General features: G+C 38.3%; 1 protein-coding gene across 1 annotated transcript in view; it reads right to left on the reverse strand.

Moving 5' to 3' along the window:
- Positions 1–24,291, reverse strand: part of EXOC4 (exocyst complex component 4) — a 643,616-nt gene that overhangs the window by 552,505 nt on the left and 66,820 nt on the right. The window contains exon 6 of the mRNA XM_016222252.2: positions 14,698–14,941. Within this exon, the coding sequence (XP_016077738.2) occupies positions 14,698–14,941 (244 nt within the window). The remainder of the gene's footprint in view (positions 1–14,697; positions 14,942–24,291) is intronic.

Below are 24,291 nucleotides of genomic sequence, written 5' to 3' on the forward strand. Positions count from 1 at the left end.
GTGCTATAGTCATACAATGGAATCTCATTTGGCTATAAAAGGGAATGAAGTACCGATACATGCTAGAACACAGATGAACCTTGAAAACAGGCTGTGAAAAAAATCACAGAAAACTACATATTGTATAATTATATTTATATAAAATATCCAGAAAAGGCAAATTTATAGACAGAAAATATATTAGCGGTTACTTAGGTGGGTGGGAAGTGACTGCCAAACCATATGGATTTGTTTTGGGTGGGAGACAAAAATGTTCCAGAACTAGACAGTGGTGATAGTTGCACAATCCTGTAAATAAACTAAAAAACACTAAATTGCAAACTTCCAATGGGTGAATTATATAGCAGGTGAATTATATCTCAATATATCTCTTTTTTGTAAACCATCAGCTGCGGCTCTGAGTGGGGAGAGTGAGAGCCCAACACCTCCCCTGTAGTGAAAAGGAAATACATGGAACAGCGGAAAAAGGAATCTATCTGCTGCCTCAAAAAGTGAAGGCTAACAAAAACCCGATTCCTTCGGATTCCTGTTGCCAGGACATGGTAGTTCTCTTTTGGGCCACTTTTTGTTTGTTTTTCCTTCTAATACCAGTAATCTGTAAGAAACAAAAGATTCACATTCTTTCCCCATACTGATCATTCCTAACCCTTTCATTATGAAACAAAATCTCTCAACTTCTCTCAACAGACTAAGTGCTCAGTCTGTAAAATCAAAGTATTACTTAATACCTGTTCCAGGAGCCTCACAGAACTGCAGGAGGGTCCAATTAGAAAATAAACAGAACTAGTGAAGGTAACAGAATATTCAAGAGAGGCAAGTCAGGATCCCTCTGACGGGGTTTGTGGCTTGACCAACTCTGAGGAAGATGTCACCTTTCCTGAGACAGAGAGAGAATTAAGGACAGAAATCTGGAAGGAGTGGTGTTGGGCTTAGGTCTGGATATGGTACATTTAAGGTGCTATGTACTTAGGTTGTTGGATGGGCAAGTCTGGAGCTCAGGAGAGACACCAGTACTGGAAATTTGAAAAGTGGGAAATATTTGAGAGATGAGATCACACAAGGATAAGACGCAGAGCAAGAAAAAAGAAAAGCAAGGGCCAGAGCCAGCATCTCCTGAAATAGCAGCATTGACAAGGTGGGTAGGAAGCAGCTAGGGAGGAGAGAGCCAGGAGAGAAAACTTTAGGAGACAAAGGAGAAGAGAGCACTAGCGGAGTCAAAGGCTGCACCGAAGTCGGGTAAGGTAAAGAGAGAGATTTACAACCCGTCGTGTCCCACTGGCCTTGGCAAGAGGGTTTCAGAGGAAACTGGAAGCTGAAGGCAGCACAGGGGCAAGTGAACAGCCAGTAACAGAAAGAAAGCGAAGTCAACCACACACTCCGCAACCAACATATGCTCCTTGAAAAAGAAAAGGGGAAAGAAAGAGGACTCTCCTGATGCATCAAAGAAGAAAAGAGATTAGGACTCACTCACACAAACTGAACAGGAATCTGCAGGAGTCTGGCCCCATTTAAAGTGACGGGAACATGTCAATATTCATCTGCCCACACCACGCCAGACTGAGAAAACAAGGGTTTACTTTTAGCTGCAGATGCACTCAGGATGAACTAAACACACACAGCCCCATGAGAATCACTCCCCATGCCACTCCCACCACAAAGTATTAAACAAATAGAAGAAGAAATAAAACATTACAGTGCCATCAGCTCAGGTACTTAAATCCTTAGGCTGCAGGTTTTCACCATTGATCTAAAACACAACAGAGCAGGCAGAATCATTCAGTTACTAGGTGGTGCCTTAAACTGGACTGAAAAACAGGAAACCTCATATGGGAATAAGCCTAAGAACCTCAGTGATTAGAATTTCAATTAATTGTGATTTCTACCCTTCAGATGACAATAACACATTCATACACACACACAGAGGTTATTTCAAGAGTCAGAAAATAGTATGGTATAATATGCAATACATCACAGGTGGTGAAAGGAAATACTAATCCTGGGAAGGCAAAGTGGTATAAATGCCAATACAAAGGACTGTCGGAAACCGAGACTTGACACCAGGCCTCTGAAGAGGAGCCATGAGCCCTTCAATCTGCCACAGGACTTCTCCAGATCTCCAGTTCCTCAAATACAAATTCCCTAATCATAAATTGATTGTATCAAGTGAAAAATGATATGTGAACGTATAATAAAAACGCACTCAAAATAATAGTAAACTGTTATTTATGAACCTTTAATAGTTACCATCTACTGAAAATTTTTAAAGGCAAATATAAGAGGCACTCCAGATGGTTCCATGGCCCAGCTTCATCTCTGCCTTCCCTCAACTTGGTTAGTAAAATCCTGCTTATGTTCCATAAGATACACCAATACCATTCCAATAAAACTGCCTCTTTAATTAAAGTAGTCGCAGTTGGGTTTTTGTTACTTATAACTAAAAGAGGCCTAATTCACAGACTAAGAGCCAGTGCCTTTATTCCTCTGTGACTCAATAACTCCTCCAAAACAAAACCAGATGAGCACAACGGACTGCAAAAAGTGACACTATAGTGACATGCGTGGCCTCCTGGGCCAGAAAGTGAGGACAGGGCCCCGTTTTATGCTTCCTCATAACCACCCTTTACCCTAACACATAGCCAGTGCCCATAATGGAAAAAGCATTCAGTCAAAGTTTGTGGGTGCCCAAATCGAGAGTAAAGAAATGAGCAATGTAGGGCGGCAGTGCTAGGAAAGCTCTGCATGGGGCTGGCGCCTAAAGCTGTTGCAACAGAAGGGATCACAGTAGGACTGAAGCGAGGACAATGATGATGATGATGGCGAAGACAACAATGACACGCTGAGGATGACAACAGAGACGCCATGTCAACGTCAGCAACAGCCTCACTGACACAACATGGCAGGCAGAGTGCGAAGTGCTGGACTCGGATTATCTCATCTAACCAAAGGAACAACCCTGTGAGGAAGGTTCAGTAAGTCCTCACAGCATCATTGACGGGTTCGGGAACGTGAAACAAAACGACATGTAATGAACCCACTTGTACCACGGGCTACTCGGTGTAATCCAGAGTCAAGTTCCTATGCATCCCATTAACACTATACCAAAGCGCTTTCAAGGACGCAAAGTTATTCCAGGGCCCGCTGTACCACTTTTACCCTCATTTTACAGACAAGAAACGCAAAGCTCAGAGAGAGAACAAAGGGACTCCATTTTGGAGGCTGTTCCTTTTAAGGAGTGTTGGGGGAAAGGAAGCAATGTAAGAAACGAAGGCAAAGAGCTCAGTACTGATCAGCACTGCAGGATGCTAGGAAAACCAAGCCTAGAGAGCATGAAGCAAACTGTCCACACCTTCTCACTGCAAGCAGGTCTTTACCCCTATAGCGCTCTACTGAAAAGGTCTTGCCAGAGCCTCAATTACATGGCCCAGCCTAGCAGACACTCCCTGGCCTTACTCAGGTAAGAGCTGTGTCGCGTGTGTCCCCCCCTCCCCCCCAGGCACCGCTCTTCCGCCGCCCTCCCACCTCTGGCTGCTCGGCTGGAGCCTCCTCTGTACCTGCTGCGGACTCTCCTGTCCTCGCGCTCTCGGGGGAGCTCACTGAGCACTGCGTCCTCAGTTATCCACCTGCTAACCACAGCCCAACACCTTCGGGCGGCCAGATCGCTCCCAAGCTACACACTTCACACTCAACATGTCTTCAATGGAGCTCATCATATTCCTCCCGCAGCTCCTTCCCCATGTTCCCTAAGTCAGGCAGCGGCACCACTCCCGCAGCAGGTCACCCTCACTTCCCTCCTCCCTCCAATCCAATCAACAGCCAACTTCTACTTCTACCTCTTCGCCGTCTCTCCAACGGCGACTTCACTCCACTGCCACTGTGACTTTGCTAATTCAGGTATCATCTCTCCCCTGGGTTATTAGAACAGCCACCCAACTAGTCTCCTTTCCTCCAGTCCCTGCCTCTCCCCCTCTAGACTGTAAACTTGTTGAGGGTAAGAACTGTGTCTGACTTATCACTGTGTTCTAGTACTTGTCATGATATCCAGAGCCTGATAGGCAATAAATGAGTATTTGTTAAATGAAAGAATGAAAAAAATGATGCCCTGGCAGGTGCGGCTCAGTTGGTTGGGTGCATCACTCCACACACCGAAGGGTGGGGGATTCAATTCCCGTGCAGGGCACATGCCTGGGTTTCAGGTTTTATACCTGGTCGGGGAACATTCAGGAGAAGCAGATCAGTGGTTCTCTCTCACATTGATGTTTCTCTCTCTCTCCCTCCCTCTCTCCCCCTCTCTCTCTCTCTCCCCCTTCCTCTCTAAAAACAAGAAAAGGGGGAAAAATGAGATCCAGTAGATGGGAGAGGTAGAGACCTGATGACAGATAATAAATGGTGAGGAAATGAGTTCATACATTAGAAAACCACAATAAAAAATATTTCACACAAAACTATCTCTCAAAAAGATAACCTTATCAGCCTAAACATGACAACCAAAAGAAGTATAGTTACAAGCTGAAAGATACATGCATTCAGAGCTAACTTTAATAATACTGTAATAAATCTATTTTATGTAAAAAGAAAAAAGAAAAGTGTCAAGATGAAGAAAGTATTTGTTCTTTAAATCCAATTACCTGGCAAATTTTAAAAACAGCTTTTTTATAGATATAAATAAAATGTTCCTTAGGCTCCCGGGTCTTCTACTAACCTCCCTCCGCAGCCATCCCTATGTGTCTCATCCTCAAGTGCCACCAGGAAAAAGGCAAAGAGGTAAGAAGAAGAAATTAATTGCCACAATTGCACAAGAAAAGAAATGTCTATGGTATAAAGCGGTGTTATCGAGCTGTGAAAAATGTTTAATTTTTAAGGTGAGATACGGCTATTTGGATCTAAATTTAACATCCAGGAAACCCTGGATTAGTCATTTGGCTGGAAAATCCATGTTTGCAGCCAAGAGGCTGTCTTACTTGATCACGAAGTAAAGACACACACACAAGGAAGAAAGTAAGTTCTGCTCTACCACTTACCTGCTGAGACCCTAATATCATTTCCTCACTGACAGACAAAGGCAATAACCACAGAGTATCTATTTCCCTGCTACTACTACTACTACTACCACCACCACCACTAGCTCCAAATCAGGGGTGGAGAACCTTTTATCTGTCAAGGGCCATACGGATATTTATAACATCATTCGTGGGCCATATATAATTATCAACTTAAAAATTAGCTATGAAATAAAGCTCCCAGATTTATTGCATTTCAAGTCCCACCTGTGGTTACCTTGGCAGGGCCAGACCAAATGATTTCATGGGCACTGTATAGCCTGCAGGCCAGACGTTCCCCACCCGCTAAATGATAGGAAAATACTAAAATCAGAGCTTAGATTTTACATGAAAAATTGAAAGAAATTGTTATTTCATACCAAATGGTCTTAGTTTTACATGCCTATATCTCACATACACATTTTCCTAATAAGCTTGGCTGACCTAGTATTCTTCATTTCAAACAGTACACAGATCCCATTTAATCTTCAAGGTTATCTAATACCTACTTTTAAGAAGTATAAATAAGTTTCACCACTTATTAATAACAATCTTCATGTAAAAAGAAGTAACTATTTCAGGAGTGCTGACTAATTCTCCATCTGCACTGTGAAAAGAACAGGAAAAAACTATTAGCAACACAGAATGAAACACAGTAAAAATAAAAAGAAGACTAAACTGGGTCCTGGCTCCAGTCATTTCCTTCCTGTGCCACTTCTCGACTTGCCAAGTCAGCCTCTCCTGCTCAGTTTCTGAACTCCGAAGGGATTACTGCGAATGAATTTCTCATTTTAACATGTAGCAAATTAATGACTGCAATTACAAAATAAACCCAAGCCTCCTTTCTTTTAACTAAAGTTTTAGTATCATTCTCTCATAAGCCTTTCCCAAGATAGTCTCTTCAATAAAAGGTGTTGGGAAAACTGGACAACCACATGCAAAAGATTATTCTGACACCATATACAAAATCAACTCAAAATGAATTAAAGACTTGAATATAAGACCTGAAACCATAAAAGTCTTAGAAGAAAACATAGGCATAAGCTCCCTGATATCAGTTTTGGCAATGATTTCTTGGATTTGACAACAAAAGCAAAGATAACAAAAAGAAAAAATAAGTAAGTGGGACTACATCACATTACCAGCTTTTGCACAGCAAAAGGAACCATCAACAAAGTGAAAAGCAACCTATGGAATGTGAGGACATATTTGCAAATCATGTATTGCTATGGGGTTAATAATTCAATATATAAAAGAACTAACACAACTCAAAACCAAATAAAACCCCCAAATCCAATCAGAGCAGAGGAACTGAACAGACATTTTTCAAAAGAAGACACACAAATGGCCAAAAGGTAGATGAAAGGTGCTCAACAGCACTAATCCTCAGAGAGATGCAGATCAAAACCGCAGTGACATATCACCTCCCACATGCTAGAGTGGCTGTCATCAAAAAGACAGCAAATGAGAGCTGGCAAGGATACCTTGTGCACTGTTGGTGGGAGTGTAAACTGGTGCAACCACTATGAAAAACAGTATGGAGATGTCTTCAAAAAGTAAAAACTATTAAATGACCCAGCAATCCTACTTCTGGGTGTAGATCCAAAGGCAATGAAAACAGGATCTCAAAGAGCTATCTGCACTCCCATGTTCATTGCAGCATTACTTACAATAGCCAAGATAAAAAACAACCTAAGTGACCATGGACAGAGGAATGGCATACACCATATACAATGTAATGTTCTTCAGCCGTGAGAAAGAACGGTGCGCTATACTGTTTGACAACATGAATGAACCTTGAAGGCAGTATGCTAAGTGAAATAAGTGAAAGAAAGACAAACACTATATGATACCACTTACATGTGGAATCTAAAAAACTATAAAAAAATAAAAAATTCAGAGAGACTAGAATGGTGGTTGCCAGGGGCTAGGGGAGTGGAAGAAATGGGGAGATGGTGATCAAAGAGCACAAACTTCCAACTCCATGATGAATACGTTCCGGGGACCTAATGTACAGCATAATGATGTACTATATACTTGAAAGTTGCTGAGTAGATTTTAAATATTCTACTAAAATATTCTACAAAAAAAAGAAATGGTAATTATGTGAGGTGATGCAGTAGTATTAACTAATCCTATGGTGGTCAGAATTTTGCAATATGTAAGTGTATCAAATTAACACATTGTACACCTTAAACTTACACAGTATTATATGTCAATTATATGTCAATCAAGCTGGAGGGGGGAGCTTTCCCCCATTCCAAAAATAGTATTTCCTCATAGTAGAACATTAAAAAAATTATCCATAAATCCAGTTCTTAGAGAAAACAAAAGTTAAGATTTTAGGGGAATATTCTTAGTTGTATATTAGTTTTAATACAAGAATGTACAAGGTCTCTAGGGGAGCTGTGTAGGAATCGAAGTCATGAGTTTGATTCTCAGCTGAGCTAATTAAGATCCATCTACTCTGTGGCTGCTGGTCAGACTTCTTAACATGTCCAGCTATCTCAGGGAGGCCTGTCACTAATCACAATGGGGGGTGTGAGTGGGAGAATGAACAAGTCAGTGCAGATAATGCCCTCCTCCAGAGGAAAAACAGAATCAGCCCAGGAAGCGAGTCAGGAACGTCATCTTTTTATGAGCCAGAAAGCAAACTTACATGGTGGAGAGAGACTACTTCGACTACTCTTAATTCCACTGCCACCAAGCTTTGTGAACTGTCAAATTATTTCAGCTTTCACATTTCCCTGGGTAAATCTGGGATTAATAATAATGCCCCTACCTGTGATGAGGCCAGGAGTGAGGCTCACTCAGGTGAGACACCAGATGGCAGACTGCTTTGCGAAGCATAAATGCTACAAAACTGCAAACTCTGTGATGTCTGTGATGTTATAAAGAGTGTTTGCAAACTTTAGCATGCATAAGAATCATCTCAAGCATACATTCCTATGGGCCCTGCAACCAGATTACAATTCAATCACCCCTCCCCCACAGGGGTAATTTGCATTTCTAACTCTCAAGTGACATTGGTGGGGTTGATCCTTAGACCTCACTGTAAGCAGTGCTGAGATTTTTTTTTTAATTCAACAAAAAATCCTCTTATTAAAAATTATCTTCTTTGCATCTTTTACTTATTCATTCATTAAACCTCTTGGGCATTTAATGTGTGCCCATTCCTAAATCAGGCTGCAAACACAAAGTTAACTCCCCTCATAGTTCAATCTGGCTAGAGACCACAATAAAATGGGCCAGGAACTAGAGGAGCCCAGAAGATATGAAATACATCCTGAGATACACACAAGGGTGTTTTAATCATATCTGACACCACTTCTAAACATACCGAGGGAAGAATTTCACCTGACACAAGTTTTTGTTTGTGTGTTTCTGCAATGAAAGATTCCGTGTCAGTTTGAACATGGACTACCTTTTGGATTATGGCACCAACAAGTGCACAAAATGGCAAGACCTAAAGCAGCTCCCACTATCTGCCAAACAGAGAAGTCGGCTTTGATGCAGCTTGAAGGCTGACACCTAAATAATGTCATCAAAAAGAACCCATGGACTAGGTTTTACTTTTTGTTCCCTTAACTGGTCCAATCTTGCATTTGAACCTGCTGTAGTATGCAAAACGAGAGAAATCAAAAGCAGAGTTTTCTTTAACTCTGACAAATACAAAACAAAGATTTAAGAAAAGTAATATTGAGTAAGACCTCTAGCAAATTCAGCCAAGCCCCCGTTCTCTAGAGACTATAACCAAAGGACAATACAGTCAAAAAGACAGCTATCCAACTTCATGTTTACAAAAGAGCTATAAACATTACCGACTTTACTAATTCACCTGATATACATATTATGAGGCTATCATCAATTAATTTATGTAAGTCTACTAGAAAGTACATAGATTTGGGATCAGTACCGCCTTCCATGATAATGAATTACATATTTCGGCTAACAACTGGTGCAATAAGTCCCATATGCAAAGAATTAATTCCTTTCATTTGTCCTAAAAGTATTTCAGTAAAGCTGCAGGGGATATATTCTAGTTGAGGAACAGTGAAATTTCTTCTATATGTCCCTGGTTCATCTTATTCATACCCTTCAGTACTTAATAGTTGGGTGTATTTAAAGCATGTTCTCACTGATACATGTAATCAAAACTAGAGATTTAATCAAATGGAATCAAAATCTCTGAAGTCAAATTTACTTGCTCCCTGCTTGCTTTGATTCAAATTAACTATTCATCTAAATTGCATCAAGGCCCTTCCTGATTCCAAGCATGTCCAGGTGCTACATTCAGTGTTTGGGAATGGCCACGAGAAGCCACAAAAACAAATGTTTGATCTTGCTTCAGAACTGTTCTTCAGTGACGTTTCCGTAAAATAAAATGATCGATTCCACAAAATCCCACATTTCAGACACCAGGGAGAAGAGTAAATAATAGAGAAAGAAAAGATGGAAGAAAATACTATATATCTGAAAAAGAAACACATGCCTGACTCTAGCCACAGGTCTAAAGAAGTCATGAGAAATATTTCATTTATTTCTGTTTTCATAAATGTTCTACTTGTACCACAAAGCTAACACTGGCCCATGTGTCTTTAGACTTTCTCATAGATAAAACCACTTTGTAAGACTCCCCTATTACAACAGCATGCCTTTATTCTGAGTTCTGGATTCTGAATTTTTTAAATATATTTTTTTCAACTTTTAGAGCAATAATTCAATGTACTTCTACAAACTACACCCTTCATGGACTGAGAAACCAGAAAAAAAAATTCAGGAAATGAGGCAAATATCAACCTTGAAAAAAAAACCATGACTATAATAAAGTAGATGATCCATTGTAAGAATTATTCAGCACTCACTTAGCTAACACTGACAATCAATTATATGACAGACACATAGGAGGCAGAAATAAAGGGGGTATACAGTCCATTACAATACAGTGTACTGAGTGTTATGTCTGTTTAGAAGTAGTGTAGCCATTCCTTCAGATTTCAGATGTATCAAAAATATAAATATTAACAATGTACTAGAAGAAAGTTTGGGAAAATTTTATTTATAATCTAAGAGTGGAGAAGTCCTAAGTTTGACACAAAACCCCAAAGCTATAAAAGAAAACACTGATAAATATAGCCTCATAAAAATAAAAAATGTCTAATGGTCAGACATCATAAAGGCAAAAGAGAAGCTGGGGGGAAACTGCAATATAAATACCTAAGAACTAACTGTCTTAATATATAAAAAATTCCTGCATATCAATAAACAAACATACTAGAAAAATGGCTAGTTCACTGGTAGATGCTATCATATAAAGGGAGCTCAATAACTACAACTGGTATAAAACAACAATAAAATCTGTCTTCATTTTTTTTTAAAAAACACCTACCTGACCAGCTAAGGTCCCCATGATTATATGCTCTCATGGCATACTTTGTTTTTCCTCCACAGTACTTAAAACAACTTGTAATATACTTATCTCGGGGGCCTCTGATTAATGCCTTTCTTCCCCTCTAGACTTTAAACTCAGTAACAGTAGAGACCTTATGTTTGATCCAATTTTTGGTCCATGGCAGATAGATATTAAATATATGTAAAATTCATTCTTTCATTCAACAAATATTATTATGGGTCAGGTGGGCACTGTGCTAGATTCTGGAGATATGGTGCTGAACAAGGCAAACTAGATATCTCTTCTCTTGAAGCTTCCATTCCAGGAGCAGTCAGAAAATAATCACACACACACAGATACACCCATATGTCATAAAAAGTAATGTAATGAACATGATCCAGTTGGTCTGCAAACAGATATTACATTTTTCCATACTGATACCCCCAATACGCATTTTCATTTTTAATCATTTCTTCTGATTAAAATAACTTGAGTAATACTTCAAATTCTTAAACAATGAATTTCTATTCCACTATAATTTAACAGCTGCAAAACTGAGTGGGAAATAAAACATACAACCTTACTAACCAAACACAATTACTTTTAGCATCAAAGTATATTTCTTTCCATGTTTCCATGAACCTTTCTTCAATATAACAGTAAGCACAGAACATGCAACATTCTCTTTTTTATCAGACACTTAATTTTCTTTCATTCACTAGAGAGATCAAGGAACATTTTGAAATGGTTTCCTCCCAAAAAGGAAAGAGCTCTCTCTGGCAGCCATGACTCCAACTCATTCAACACTTTCTGCCCTCTTCAAGACCAAGCGTTTTACCAAAGTGGAACAGGCCTCCAGCACCTCCCCTGCCATGAATTTTGTGTCTTGACTTTTAAACAGGACCATTTTTAAACAGATGGCATAGTTGCCTCACACATGCCAATTCTTTCTCTCCCACATTCCTTCTCTTCCATATTCTTCATGTCGCACCTTTGAGATATTATTTCTTCTGTCTTTTCTTCATGCTTTTCTTATTTGTTAAATATTAAAGAACTTCTTCCAGCTTCTTCAAAACAAAAATGATATGAAAATGCTCATGAGCTAGATTTGGGGAAAGGATCAATGATCAGGCAGCAGGAGTTGAAGATCTGAAACTGAAGACACTGCCTGTCTTTCTGAGGACATGATGGGCTGCAGGTGGTTCTGGGAGGTCAGCAAAGCACACAATCTCGTTTATCAAGTTGGCAACAACAGTAGTTGAATATTTTCCTTCAATAGTAAGCAGAGGGTTACACAGGCACTAGACAGGTTATGAGTGATGAAGTATTTCTCCTATAAACAGACCACGATATTTTGGGAAATTTTAGTTTAGACAGCTTAGGGGTCAAAAATAAAATAAAATAATAAGTGGATCACCGAAGTGATTTTTTAAAACTCACTGTGAAAGTATACTGGCTCTGTGGGAAGTGAAAACAAGACAGAGTTCTAGCTTGGTTCCTTTTACTTTTCTAGCAGAATAGCATACAACATTAATTCTCTTTACATAAAGACTAATGAAAAGAAGCCTGCAATGCATCACAACCAGAATATATTTAATAAGATGAGGTTGAACAACGAAACTTTTAGATAAAGTTACAGAAATGGTGTCTTGTCTCAGAGTAGCATTTATATACTAATGACTTGGAATAGGTTCTTTCATTGGCGGGGAGGGGGAGAATATGCATGTTAGAGAAGGAAGAATCACGGATCTTTATGGCTATGTTTCAACTTTCTATAAGAAAAACAAATTCTTACATCTTTAGCATAAGATGCCTTGTAGTAATGGTTCATAAAGAGTGTTTTTGTTTTCACTTGTTTGTTTTTAAAAGTATTGCACTGCTTTTGTTTGCTTTTTATTGATTTTTTAGAGAGAGAGGAAGGGAGAGGGATAGACAGAAACATTGATGAGAGAGAAACATCATCGATCGGCGGCCTCCTGCACAGCCCCTCCTGGGGGTGGAGCCCGAAACCCAGGCATGTGCCCTGCCGGGGAATCGATCAGGTGACCTCTTGGTTCCTGGGTTGATGCTCAACCACTGAGTGGCACCAGCTGGGCAGTTATAAAGCATTTGATGGCACATAGCCACCACAGAAGAGCTCAAAATTATCAATCAGTCACTTGGAATCCCATCCAAGAATTTAATCTTTGATCTCCAAAAAGTGGTTCACTACCTGAAGGAAAGGAGGTGGGAGTCGGGGTGGGCAGTAAAGGGTAAAGGGGTCAAATATATGGTAAAGGAATAAGATCTGACTTTGGGTGGTAAACATAATACAAAATACAGATGATGTATTATAGAACTAAACATCTGAAACCTCTTTCATTTTATTAACCAATGTCACCCAATAAGTTTAATTTTTAAAAAAATTTTTAATTGTTCACCCCAAATATTTGACAATTTTATCTTAAAGAGTTTAGGCCCAAAATTTCAGATTTGCACATTTTATAAAATGAGATGTTATAGGCAGCTTGTTTGTTCACTTGCTAGTGTCCAAGGTACGCTGCCTACAAAAGCCTTTAAAATATTGACAAAAAAAAACAAAACTGAGAAAAGAAAAACCCTCCTGCTGACTCATTCCTCAGAAACATTTATTATTTCCAGGGGCGGTATGCTCAATTTCTACCTCCACTCTTGCGACTGCCGCTGGTGATTTCTGCAAGGGGCTTGGGAGCAGAAGAAGAGGTCACAGTCCTTTGAAAGACGCATTGCTTTTAAGGGCACTGTTAATGAGATCTGCAGGAAGGGTACTGATCTGTGTCCTTAGTTTTATTTCCGATATATACTACAGTCATGTCATTTCCCTATGTAAGTTCAGTGTATTCATCTAGGGACTCGCAGCACTGGAGCAAATAGCGAACTGGAATTCTGGTGTGTTCATTGGTAAGGAGGCAAAAGGTCTTCAAGGAAATCCAGGCAAAGAAAGAAGAAAAGTTCAGTTCCCAGCTTCTCTGGATCACACTGTGCATAATCAAAAACTATGGAAGTTGAGGAAAAAAACAAGAATAAATAAACGTGTGTATTCATATACACACATATGCACGTAATAGCAGTTACTGGCACTACCCTACTAAGCTCTAACCATAACCTCATCTAATGCCAGCAACCCTATAAAACAGGTGTTATTTTCCTCAGATGGCAGAGCTGGCATTCAAAGTCAGGTCTGGTCGACTCCAAAATCCATGCTCATCACAACATGTGCCCTGAAATAGTCTGTGGCAGGGGAGGGAAGAAAGGTGGTTTCTTCAACAATTGTACTCTTGAATGAAGTTCATAAGGGAATTAATTTTTGAAAAGTTTTAAAGTATAATTAAAATTAATGTTATTTAGGTACAAAAGATATAAAGATGAAAATAGAATGCATTACTTCTTTTTAATTTAAAGGATGTGAAGAATTCTATACTAAGTAAGCTATGCTCTACGGTGCCCTCAGCTCTCAGATCAAATTACATGCCAATCCCTGCCTTGACCATTTCTGGTGTATGCAGAGGGCTGGGGGTAGGAGCAGAGACCTGTGTAGAGTGAATCCTGGATTTTCTAGGAAAGCCTCCATTTCAATACCTTGTCCCACAATCAGATGACATTAGTCTATTGTGCCCTAAACTCTGGCTTGGCAGACATGATCTCCAGTGTATGACAGTCAAGGAAGAGTTTGGATCAGAGTGCAATTTCAATTTTTCCCTTATGAAACAAGAATTGTGAAATCCAAATACTATAAGTTGTTTTAAATAGATACAGTAATTCCTGAGACTGATTTGCCTATTGACAAATATCACCCCATATTAAAAGAGGGAACATGATACAAGAAGGACCATGGACTTGCATTCAACTTCAAGATCAGCCACTTGCTCTGTGACCTTTACTTAATTACTTAATCTCTGAGTCCCCATTTCCCTAAGTGTAAGTTTTGAGTCCTAATAAGTAGCTCATAAAGCTGTAGTGAAACTTAAATGAGATAATATGTACAAATTGCCTTGAATTCTGCTTAGTACTTAGTAAATATCCAATAATTGCTTCACTCTTTCAATTGCGTATGGACAAAACGCTTTGAAACTTCACAGCTATGTCACAATCCAGCTGAATTATACCTATTCAAGCTGTTTTCATCATCTGAGTTTGTATGGACCATAGTATCCCACGTTCGAGAATTAACATCAAAAGAAAATAATTACTCACCTCCCACCCTAGAAAAGGTACAATAGCTATTGAGAACACAAACTGCATCCCATCTACCTTGGCTGGTTGTCCACAGTGAGGTTCTCTCCCCTCTGATAGCTGCTGTCGGCCACCTGGGTTGTAGACCTTTTCACAATCTGCTGGAGCTCCTGCTCCAAGCGTTCTTTGATGGCCTTAACTGTCTCTGGGGTCTTCTTCAGTTTGGCTAGCCCCTTGATGAGGATGCCCATAAAAAGAACACTGTTCTCCTCTGGATCCAATTCCAAATCTTCCTTGATGTCCTGTAGATTTATCTCCCTCGCTGTAAAAAATAGACACAGATTCCATTACAAAAGTCAAAAACAGAATGAACCTAATAAATGAGATCACTGCTTTGATTATTCCCTTGAAGAAGTCAGAGAAACCCTGGTCAGTGTGGCTCGGGTGGTGGGGCATCGTCCTGTGCGCTGAAAGGTTGCTGGTTCTATTCCTGGTCAGGGCACATGCTCAGGTTGTGGGCTCGATCCCCAGTAGGAGGCAGGAGGCAGCGGATGGAAGTTTGGTTATTGCATTGGTTTCTTTCTCTGCCTCCCCCTTCCTCTCTCTCTCTCTAAAAATCAATTTAAAAATAAAAATAAATTAATTAAATTAAAGATTTATAGTTGTAATCAAATTATTTACATAGTAACTATCTAAGATCACAAAATAACAGCACATTCTTCGAACTATGCCCATTGGTTAGAAATAAGAGATATAAACAACTAAAAGCAAGGAAGCAAATTTCCATGGGAAGTTTCCATAGACTACTTGTTCCAGAACAAGTCAGTCTGTGACATTTATTAAGCACTCACTGTTTAGAAAATGCCATTCTTGGCATAAGAATTCTAAAGAGACAAACCGTAGTCTCAAATTCCACTTTATTAGTTAGAAGAGATAAGTAGCTTGATATAAAGACATTTACAAATACATGTAGAAGAGGTAAATAAGATAAAATTATAACAAATGATAAAAGAGATGAAGAAAAATAAAGCAAAAACAATGCATACAAGTGAGACAAAACTTTGAGGAAAAGATAATGAAGAGTATTTCATAAATACAAAAAACACCCAATTTTTCTTTAAACATATGTCTACCATAACATTATTATCTACCGAAGTCTCGTCTTGCTAATACATGGACGTTTCCTGAGAACTGTATATGTCAATAGTCTCTGTAGGTCTTTAGACAACAGCTTTCATCCAAATTGCCAGGTTTTGAAATGGAAGGAGCAGTCTAGAACAGTGTGCTCAACCCTGTGAGAACTTGGGAAGAGGGTGGGACTGGAATCTGAGACTTCTGTTATTTACTGAAATCCACAGGCCCTTCCCTCAAACTAATGCACACATACACAGCACTTCTAAGATTTCAGAGCCGTCACAACTGCAAAAAGCAGCACAAGTTGAAAACTTCTGGCCTAAAAATAATTCTCTCATTTTACAAGTGGCTGGATTAAGACAGACAAAGCAACAGTGAGTGCAAGGTTAAATATGGGCCCTATTAGTTAAGTTTTCCCCATCCTCCCCTCGCCTCCACTCCCCAAACACCTGGAACGTGTTTAAAACGTGACATTCTGAAAGAATGTGCACATTCATCTTTAGCAGATCCAAGCTCAGCTGTACAACAAGCGCCGTCTGGGCGGTTCAGCACCTCTGGAATGCGCTGGAATCTGTCTACTTGGTTCCCCAAATGAAAATGTCCCAGTGTGTGGTGTGTCCTTATAACCACACACTTAGAAAGCATGCACTTTCTAAAACCTCTACCCCGGATGACATGCAGGATCTTCTCCTCAGTCCTGTTTTTTGCTCCCAACTTATAAAATGCCCTTAAGTATGAACCAAAGCTATATAATGACATAATTACTTATACAAGCTTCATCTAAAGTAAGTCCTCTGTGTATTTACCGGTGATGCCGTTGTCGTACTTAGGTTCACTGGACTCTTGAAGCCCACAGAGAGAGAGAACATAAACAACCAAATTCATATGGTTTTCTTTAGAGCACAGAGGCACCTGATGGCCTGGTGCTTAAATTAAAATCTAATACTTGTAAACTGGAAGTAGACCCATGAAGCCTTACACCTCTAAAGATCACACGCCAATCAATTTTGATGGCAAATCAAAAAAGTCATTGATATTTCAAAAAGTGACATTTCAAGAATACACATTTTAGCTGCCAGTTTTGTTTTATGCATAAAGAACTAGACACCTTCAGGCGACAAAATGACTCCATCCTGTAAGACCAACCCCAAAAGCAAGAAAAGTACTTAGCAGCTGAGGGGCCATCTAAATTCAACCTGTTAGAGGGGAAAATGAAGCAAAAAGATAAGCAGAACTTCAGGCAGGAGAAAAGCAATAGAAATTTAGCTGGGCCAGGCCGGGCGTGGCTCAGTGGTTGAGCGTCGACCTAGGATCCAGGCAATCGGGGTTCGATTCTCGGTCAGGGCACATGCCTGGTTGCGGGCTCGATCAATGACTCTCTCATCATTGATGTTTCTGTCTCTCTCTCTCCTTCTCCTTTCCTCTCTCTGAAATCAATAAAGATATATTTAAAAAAAAAAAAAAAAGAAAGACAGAAATTTAGCTGGGACAAAATGATCTTCACAAAACAGGGCAAATAAGTCACAAAGGGGACCATGCAAAGGGCCACCTGCAGCAAGAGTGATCGGTGATGAGATAAATGAAGTTTAAATCAATAAGCCCCTAGATTACGTGGCATATAGCTACTTATATGCACACCAATATGATAGATAGCCTATTAGAAATAACAAATATGCAAAGTATGCATAATAAAATGCCACAGCCCCAAATGGCACATTTGTTTGGAACCTTATCTATCTGTTTGTCTCCTGAAATCTCCTAGAGCATAAACACAGAACAGATCCATATTAATTAACTTATATTATCTATTTTACTTACATCAGCTGAAAATTAAAAGGCAATTTAAAAGGATAGTATAATCAACTATGAAGACTAGTCTAATAATCACAGGGTTAATAATCACAAAAACCCTGTGATGTCAGGTAGTTATTGGTGCTTTATAGAAAAAGCCTTGTACAAAAGTAATTTAGCTGAAATTCAGTAAGGCCTCACACCACAATTAGGACAAAATGTAGCGATTTCCAAACTACTAAACCCCTCAGATCATTCCCTGGTATCTATATTGCTATAATATGTACTCATATGTGGGTTTTAGAACACCTTAAAAAATCGAAGTACTTTACTCCCTTTCCCAATTTCTTAACTTTGATATTTCTGCTTTGAGTATCTTCTTTTTTTCTTTGAGTATCTTAAGTGAGGATTTCTTGAACCTGGTTTTTAGACTTTCACTGATAGAACAGTGCTAAATATTAAAAGGCTTTCATGTCCCTTAACCACTTATTTCTACTAAAATCCTATTGACCCCAACTGTTTCTTATTAGACAGAGAGGCAGACAGGCATGCATATGTACCTATACATCCACATCTAAGTGGGCGTAAATCATGCCAGTGGTTGAAGTTAAGCATGGAATCCTGAAGGAGATTTAACTAAGACACTTTAGGACTCAGGAAATATTTAACTAGAGGATACCTACGTTCCTTTCAAGCTCTACAATTCCATGATTCTAATAACTACAGTGTAAATCTATACATCTCTGATTACTAGGCCTATAGCTGATTATGTATGCCTATATTATAGATAGCCCATTTTAAAAACGGATGAACAAGGTGAATGATCCATTTATGCAGGTAAATATTTTATAAAAGAAAACTACTTCTTTGTTTCCCAGTGAATACAGAAAGCGATCTAGACCAGTCCATGGCTGCTTTCTTTTTTTTCTTTTTTAAAATATGTCTTTGATTTCAGAGAGAAGAAAGGAGAGGGAGAGAGAGATAGAACATCAATGATGAGAGAGCCGTCATTGATCGGCTGCCTCCTGCACGCTCCCAACTGGGAAGAGCCCACAATCCAGGCATGTGCCCTGACCAGGAATCAAACTGTGATCTCTTGGATTCTAAGTTGACGCTCCACTGCTGAGCCTTGCCCAGCCAGGCTGCTTTCTTCTTCATAGTAAACTTGGGAAGAAAAGATTGGTAACATATGCCATACTTATATACATCTGTCATCAAATTGCAGGAGGCAAGGGCTCTGGTAAAACACTAATTTTTATTGAATATGCTATATTCATTTATCATTTCTACTTACATGTGTTAAATAAGGTATAAAAAATAATAGTAATGTTTACTATAGAAATTGCTGGTGGATGTCATTCCTTACATTATACACAGTACCCAAGTTATATAACATATATGTTTTTGGCCTACATAATTTGCATGTATTCAAGAACATTATCACTACACAAGAGAATCGTCTGCCACTATTGAACAGAATTCAATATAAAAAGGAGCCTTCAAAAAATCACCAAGCCTAATTAAACCACTAACGTATCAGGATTACATATCCACCACACTGTCCCCACAGATGGGAACCTAGACTCAGAATACAGACAATATTCTCAAGCAGAAAATAATAAGAAAGTAACACCAAAATAATTCTTGTGCTTCTGATCAAAATGTTACAATAAATTCATACTTTAGATATACAATCTACTTAAAAAAACACTATTGGATATAAAATATAAATTAAGAAATTAAAAAACATAGCCTGGCTCAAAATTGAGAGTAATACCTGTGTAGACAAGAAACGCAAACGAGCGCAGCTGGCATGGCTGAGCGGCTAAGTATTGACCTAGGATCCAGGAGATTGAGGTTCAATTCCTAGTTTCAGGCTCCATCCCCAGTGGGGGGCCTGCAGGAGGCAGCCAGTCAATGACTCTCTCATCATTTATGTTTCTTTCCTTCTCTCTCCCTCTCCCTTCCTCTCTCTGAAATCAATAAAGACATTTTTTAAAATAAGAAGAAATGCAAACAATGAGTGCAGCCAGAGTGTGTGTCCAATGAGCTCTGGGTAGAAAAGCAGACCAAGCAGGTGGGATTTGGCCCACTAGGGTTACAGAGACCTAGGCTCACTGGCCAGGTGACTTGAGGAAATTCTTCCAGGGCTGTAAGCACAGGACCAAATCAAGCTCTAGACCTAGACTGGGAGGTTGCTGGCCTCACCAATACTTATTCTCCAATCTTGTCCCAATGGAGGCACTTGGTCAACTATGTATCTTAAATACCATTCATTTCACCGTGAAAAAATTACATAACATCTTTTATTCTCATTAATATACCCACCGGTGCAGACTCAGAGAGCAAGATCTGATGCACCAGTTGCCTCTGGAGTATAGAATCTTGATTAGGATCTTTCAAATGTTAACTAACTACCCCAGGGGTAGTTACTTCAAAACTGTTAACCAAGCACCCCTAGGGTACAAATGAAATTACTTTAAGGAAAACTACAGACAATATACCTTCCCACTCCTGAAAGGAGGCTGCCAAAAGCTACTGCCAACTGCTACTTGGGGCTTCCATTTACCTGAGCAGGGAGTGTTTTCAGCCTGGGCACAGGGATGGTTTTGATTTGAGGTGGAGGTGAACCCCACATTGCCCTGAGTTTTGAAAGCACAGTGAATGTGCGCTGGTCCTTCCATGAGTAAAAGTGGACTAAGGGTTTAATGATGGTTTATTTGCCTCGGGGAAGGCAGAGTGGAAAGTTCTATTAGAGTAAAAACAGACAAGGCTAACAATCTGTTGAATTAGTTTCCCTTGGGAAAAAGCTTAACGTGCATCGCCCCATTTAGAGCAAGGAGGGTGTACATTGAAGGTCAGAAAAGCAGCTAAAGGAAAGAATCTACTAAAAATGTATGAGGGACACAGGATAAGAGAATGGACAAGGAAAAGATGAATAAATTGATAGTTTATATTAGTATTCATAAAATGTTAACAGACTGCATGTGTTTGTATTAGTATGCTTTTGTAAGTTCAATTGCCCAGGAAGAGAGCATGACGTAGTAGAAAGAACAAAAGTCTGGCGTCATACATGTTAAATTTGACTATCATCTCTACCACTTTCTAGCTGTGTGATCTCTCAAGTCATTAAATCGTGCTGGACCTCAATTTCTTCATCTGGAAAGTGGCGAGAACATTACCTACAGAATTATGTATGTTAAATACAATGTGACATGAAAACACAGAAACAAACTCCCAAAATAAAAAATGCAATTTTAAAACTTCTAGCTTTAGAAACTCTCAGGCTGCTGAAGATAATGGTGGCTGCATAGGTCCCCATTTCCCAATATTTCTTCCAAAAACAATAAAAAAAACAAAAAGAACAAAAGTCCCTGAAAATCGTGCCCTCAGGTTAACCTGAGGACAGAAATTGCTCGAAATTCAAAACAACTATAAATAAAAATAAGAAAAGAACCGCCTAATCCCAGAAAGTGATCTCCCAAGCTCCTGCCCCACTCCTGCTCAAGGCTTTGTTACAAGCAAAGGCAGACTGTGAAAAACTGTGATGAAGAGACAAGAAGGGAGTTAGTGATGAACCAAAGACTGATCTAAAACTATCAGTAGAAAGACAAAGTCCACCCCAGGTTTCAAAATTCTAAAAAGTATCCAAGCACATCAGAGCATAAACTACAGAGAAGGAACTTAAAAGCAGACACAATTTGAAGAAGCAGTGTTTGAGACACATAGTTTCTGGGAAAGAAATAAGACAAAAAGAGAGAAATGCCCTTTGGCTATTGGATGGTGAAGAGAGAAAGAAGCATAAAGGAAAAATTCAGGACCCTACATAACATGAGCATCAAAACTCCGTCAACAAACCACCTTCCGCCACCATCAAAAACAAAAAGTCCACTGAAGTATCTGGATTTTGCTCTACTGACAGAAGAGGGAGCCAATGAGCTAGAATTTCTATAAAACACCCTGATACCATAAAAATGAACAGAAAAAAATGAAGAGATTCATGTAACAGGTATATAGAAAAAAATCAGGAAATCCAACACATATCAACAGAGGTAAAGTCTCTGTAATAAAATAACCATGAAGCATAAGAAAACTAAATGACAACACTCCAGGTGAAATTAATATACTAAAATAAGAATTTGAGGATAGGAAAAGCCACCTTGAGTCAAAAATGCAAAAAATAAGGACAGATATGGACAAATAAAGAAAGGTATGAAAAGAAAACTGACTAAACTCAGGAAAATATAAAAGGGGGGGAAAAACAACAAATTATCTCATACATGAAGAATAAATTATAAAATATCCACAGGAAAATAAATTTGAACGAATATTTTATAAAGGGTATTGAGGAAATGCAGAGAACCAAAATAGAGAATAAAAGGGGATATAAAGAAAAAAAAAAAAACCAAAGAGAAAGTAGTAGAAATGGAAGACAGGCAAGGAAAAATGTAACATATTAGATAAAACACAAACGGAACAAAACTAATACTTAAAATTATAAACCAAGAAAAGCTGCCAAAAATTTTTAATCTACAAAATGAAAGAGCCCACTGGGTATCAGGGAAAATTAACCCCAAAATATCAACTCCAAGACATTTCCTAATAAAACTATTCAATTCCTAAGTTTAAAAGGCCTCAAGGCTCATAGGATCAAATAACTTACAAGGGCAAAAAAATTAAATTGGCATCAGAATTTTCATAAAACACATGAAGGGAGACAACAACAACAGCATTTTACAAAAACATTGAGTAAGTAAAAGTGTAAAGCAAGGAATTTATACCCACTCAAGAGGCGGTTTAAGTGTAAAGGCTGTAGAAGGGAAAGTATTTTTCAACGGAAGGAACTGGGCAGCCATGACCCTTCGTGAGGGATCTTTTAGATGATGGACTTCATCCAACAAAGAGACAATTGAGAAAATTTCAGCAAAAAGACAAATGAGCATTAAAATATGTAAAGGTAGATTTAAGACAAAAACAAAAGTGGGGATGTGGATAAAAGATAACTATACAAAAGTAGTATGTTGTGAAAAAGTAAAAATAATGCAAGTAACAATTGGCAGAATAGAGAGGAAGAGAAAAAGAGAATAAGTGTACTGTTTGTTATCAAAACAACAGATGGGAATTAAAGGGTACCAACAGAAAGAGAAATCTGAGAGTAAAAGGCTAAAGAGAAAAAGGGGCTAAAAGCCTTTCTCAAAGGTTTTTAAATACATTAAAGACAACCTCTAGGGGAAAAACCACCTTCCTAAACAACAAAAAATTCTGCATAAAGAGTAAAGAATTAATATTTCAGAAACAGCAAATATAACATAATACACATTTATAAAATACTATGATAGAGTTGAGACAAATGCATCAGTCATATCAATATATGTATGTCAATGGATTCAACTCACCTATTAAAAGGATTTTCAATTTGACTCACAAAGCAAGATCCAACTACATGCTATACACATATCTAAAACAAACTAATTTAGAAAGTCTAGAAATATAGAATGAACAAAGCATGCCAGTCAAAAAGCATTAACCATGACAAAGAAGGGCATTTAATACCAAAAGCCACAATTTACGATAAAGCTGTAACATTTATGACTATATACCAAATAAAACAGCAGCCAAATTTGGGGGGGGGGGGGAATACGGTGATGTAGAGACACTAAGGAAAAACACACTAATAACAGAAAACTTTAAAACATCACAAAAAAATAAAAGAGGAGTTAAACAATATTAATTAAATAAAGTAGATCTATCGCTATATATCAAATTCTATACCTAGTAACAGAGAATGAACCTTTTTCTAAAGCACCCATGGGACGGTCACAAAAACTGATCATATATTAAGTTACAATAAAATGTCAGTAAGTTCTGTAAAGTAGAAATATTACAAACAATACTATCTAAATTCAATGCAATACAACTAGAAAGTATTAAGAAAAACAGAACACAAAAGACCATCTCATGTTTAAATCTAAAATTTTTCTATTAAAAACACTTGAGTAATCATCCAAATGCAGACTGAAATAAGGCAATTTTTTAAATGATAATGAAAACACTACATATTAATATCTATGGGATGCATTTAAAGTGTTGATGAGAGAAAAATTCGTATCATTAAACACTTATCAGTAAAAATGAAAGAATTAAACATGATTTCAATTGCTAGCTCAGAAAAACAACAACAAAAGAAAGCACAAAGGATAAAGTAAAGATAAAGGCAGATAATGATGAGGTACAGAACAGAAAAACAATAGACCTACTCAGTAAATCAAAATCCTGGTAATTCCTTGGGGGCAAAAACCTCACACTACAGACAAACTGCTAGCTACTTTGATCTAGACAAAAAGGAAGACACCACAAATGAAAAGGAAATGACGAAAAGAAAACAAAAGAAAATTTCAAAACCGTAAGAAAATACTTTATAAACCTCTAGACAGAAAATTGAAAAACTAAGTAAAATGAGTCATTTCCTAGGAAACTATGGAGTATTAAAACTGATCCTACTAGAAACAGAATGCTTAAAGAGAAAAATTCACATATAAGAATTAGAAAAAATTATTAGGAATAAAACAGAAAAACAGAAAAAGAGTACCAGATCCAAGTGGTTTCACAGGTCAATTCCCAAACCTTCAAACACCCAATAGATAGTCCCAATGCTGTATAAATTGTTCCAGAGAATTGAAAAGGAAGAACAACTTCATAATTTCTTTTATGAAGCAAATTATTACATTGAAACCAAAATCTGATAAG

The sequence above is a fragment of the Miniopterus natalensis genome, chromosome 10 (assembly GCF_054644295.1).
Source record: "Miniopterus natalensis isolate mMinNat1 chromosome 10, mMinNat1.hap1, whole genome shotgun sequence".
In the NCBI taxonomy this organism is placed as follows: Eukaryota; Metazoa; Chordata; class Mammalia; order Chiroptera; family Miniopteridae; genus Miniopterus; species Miniopterus natalensis.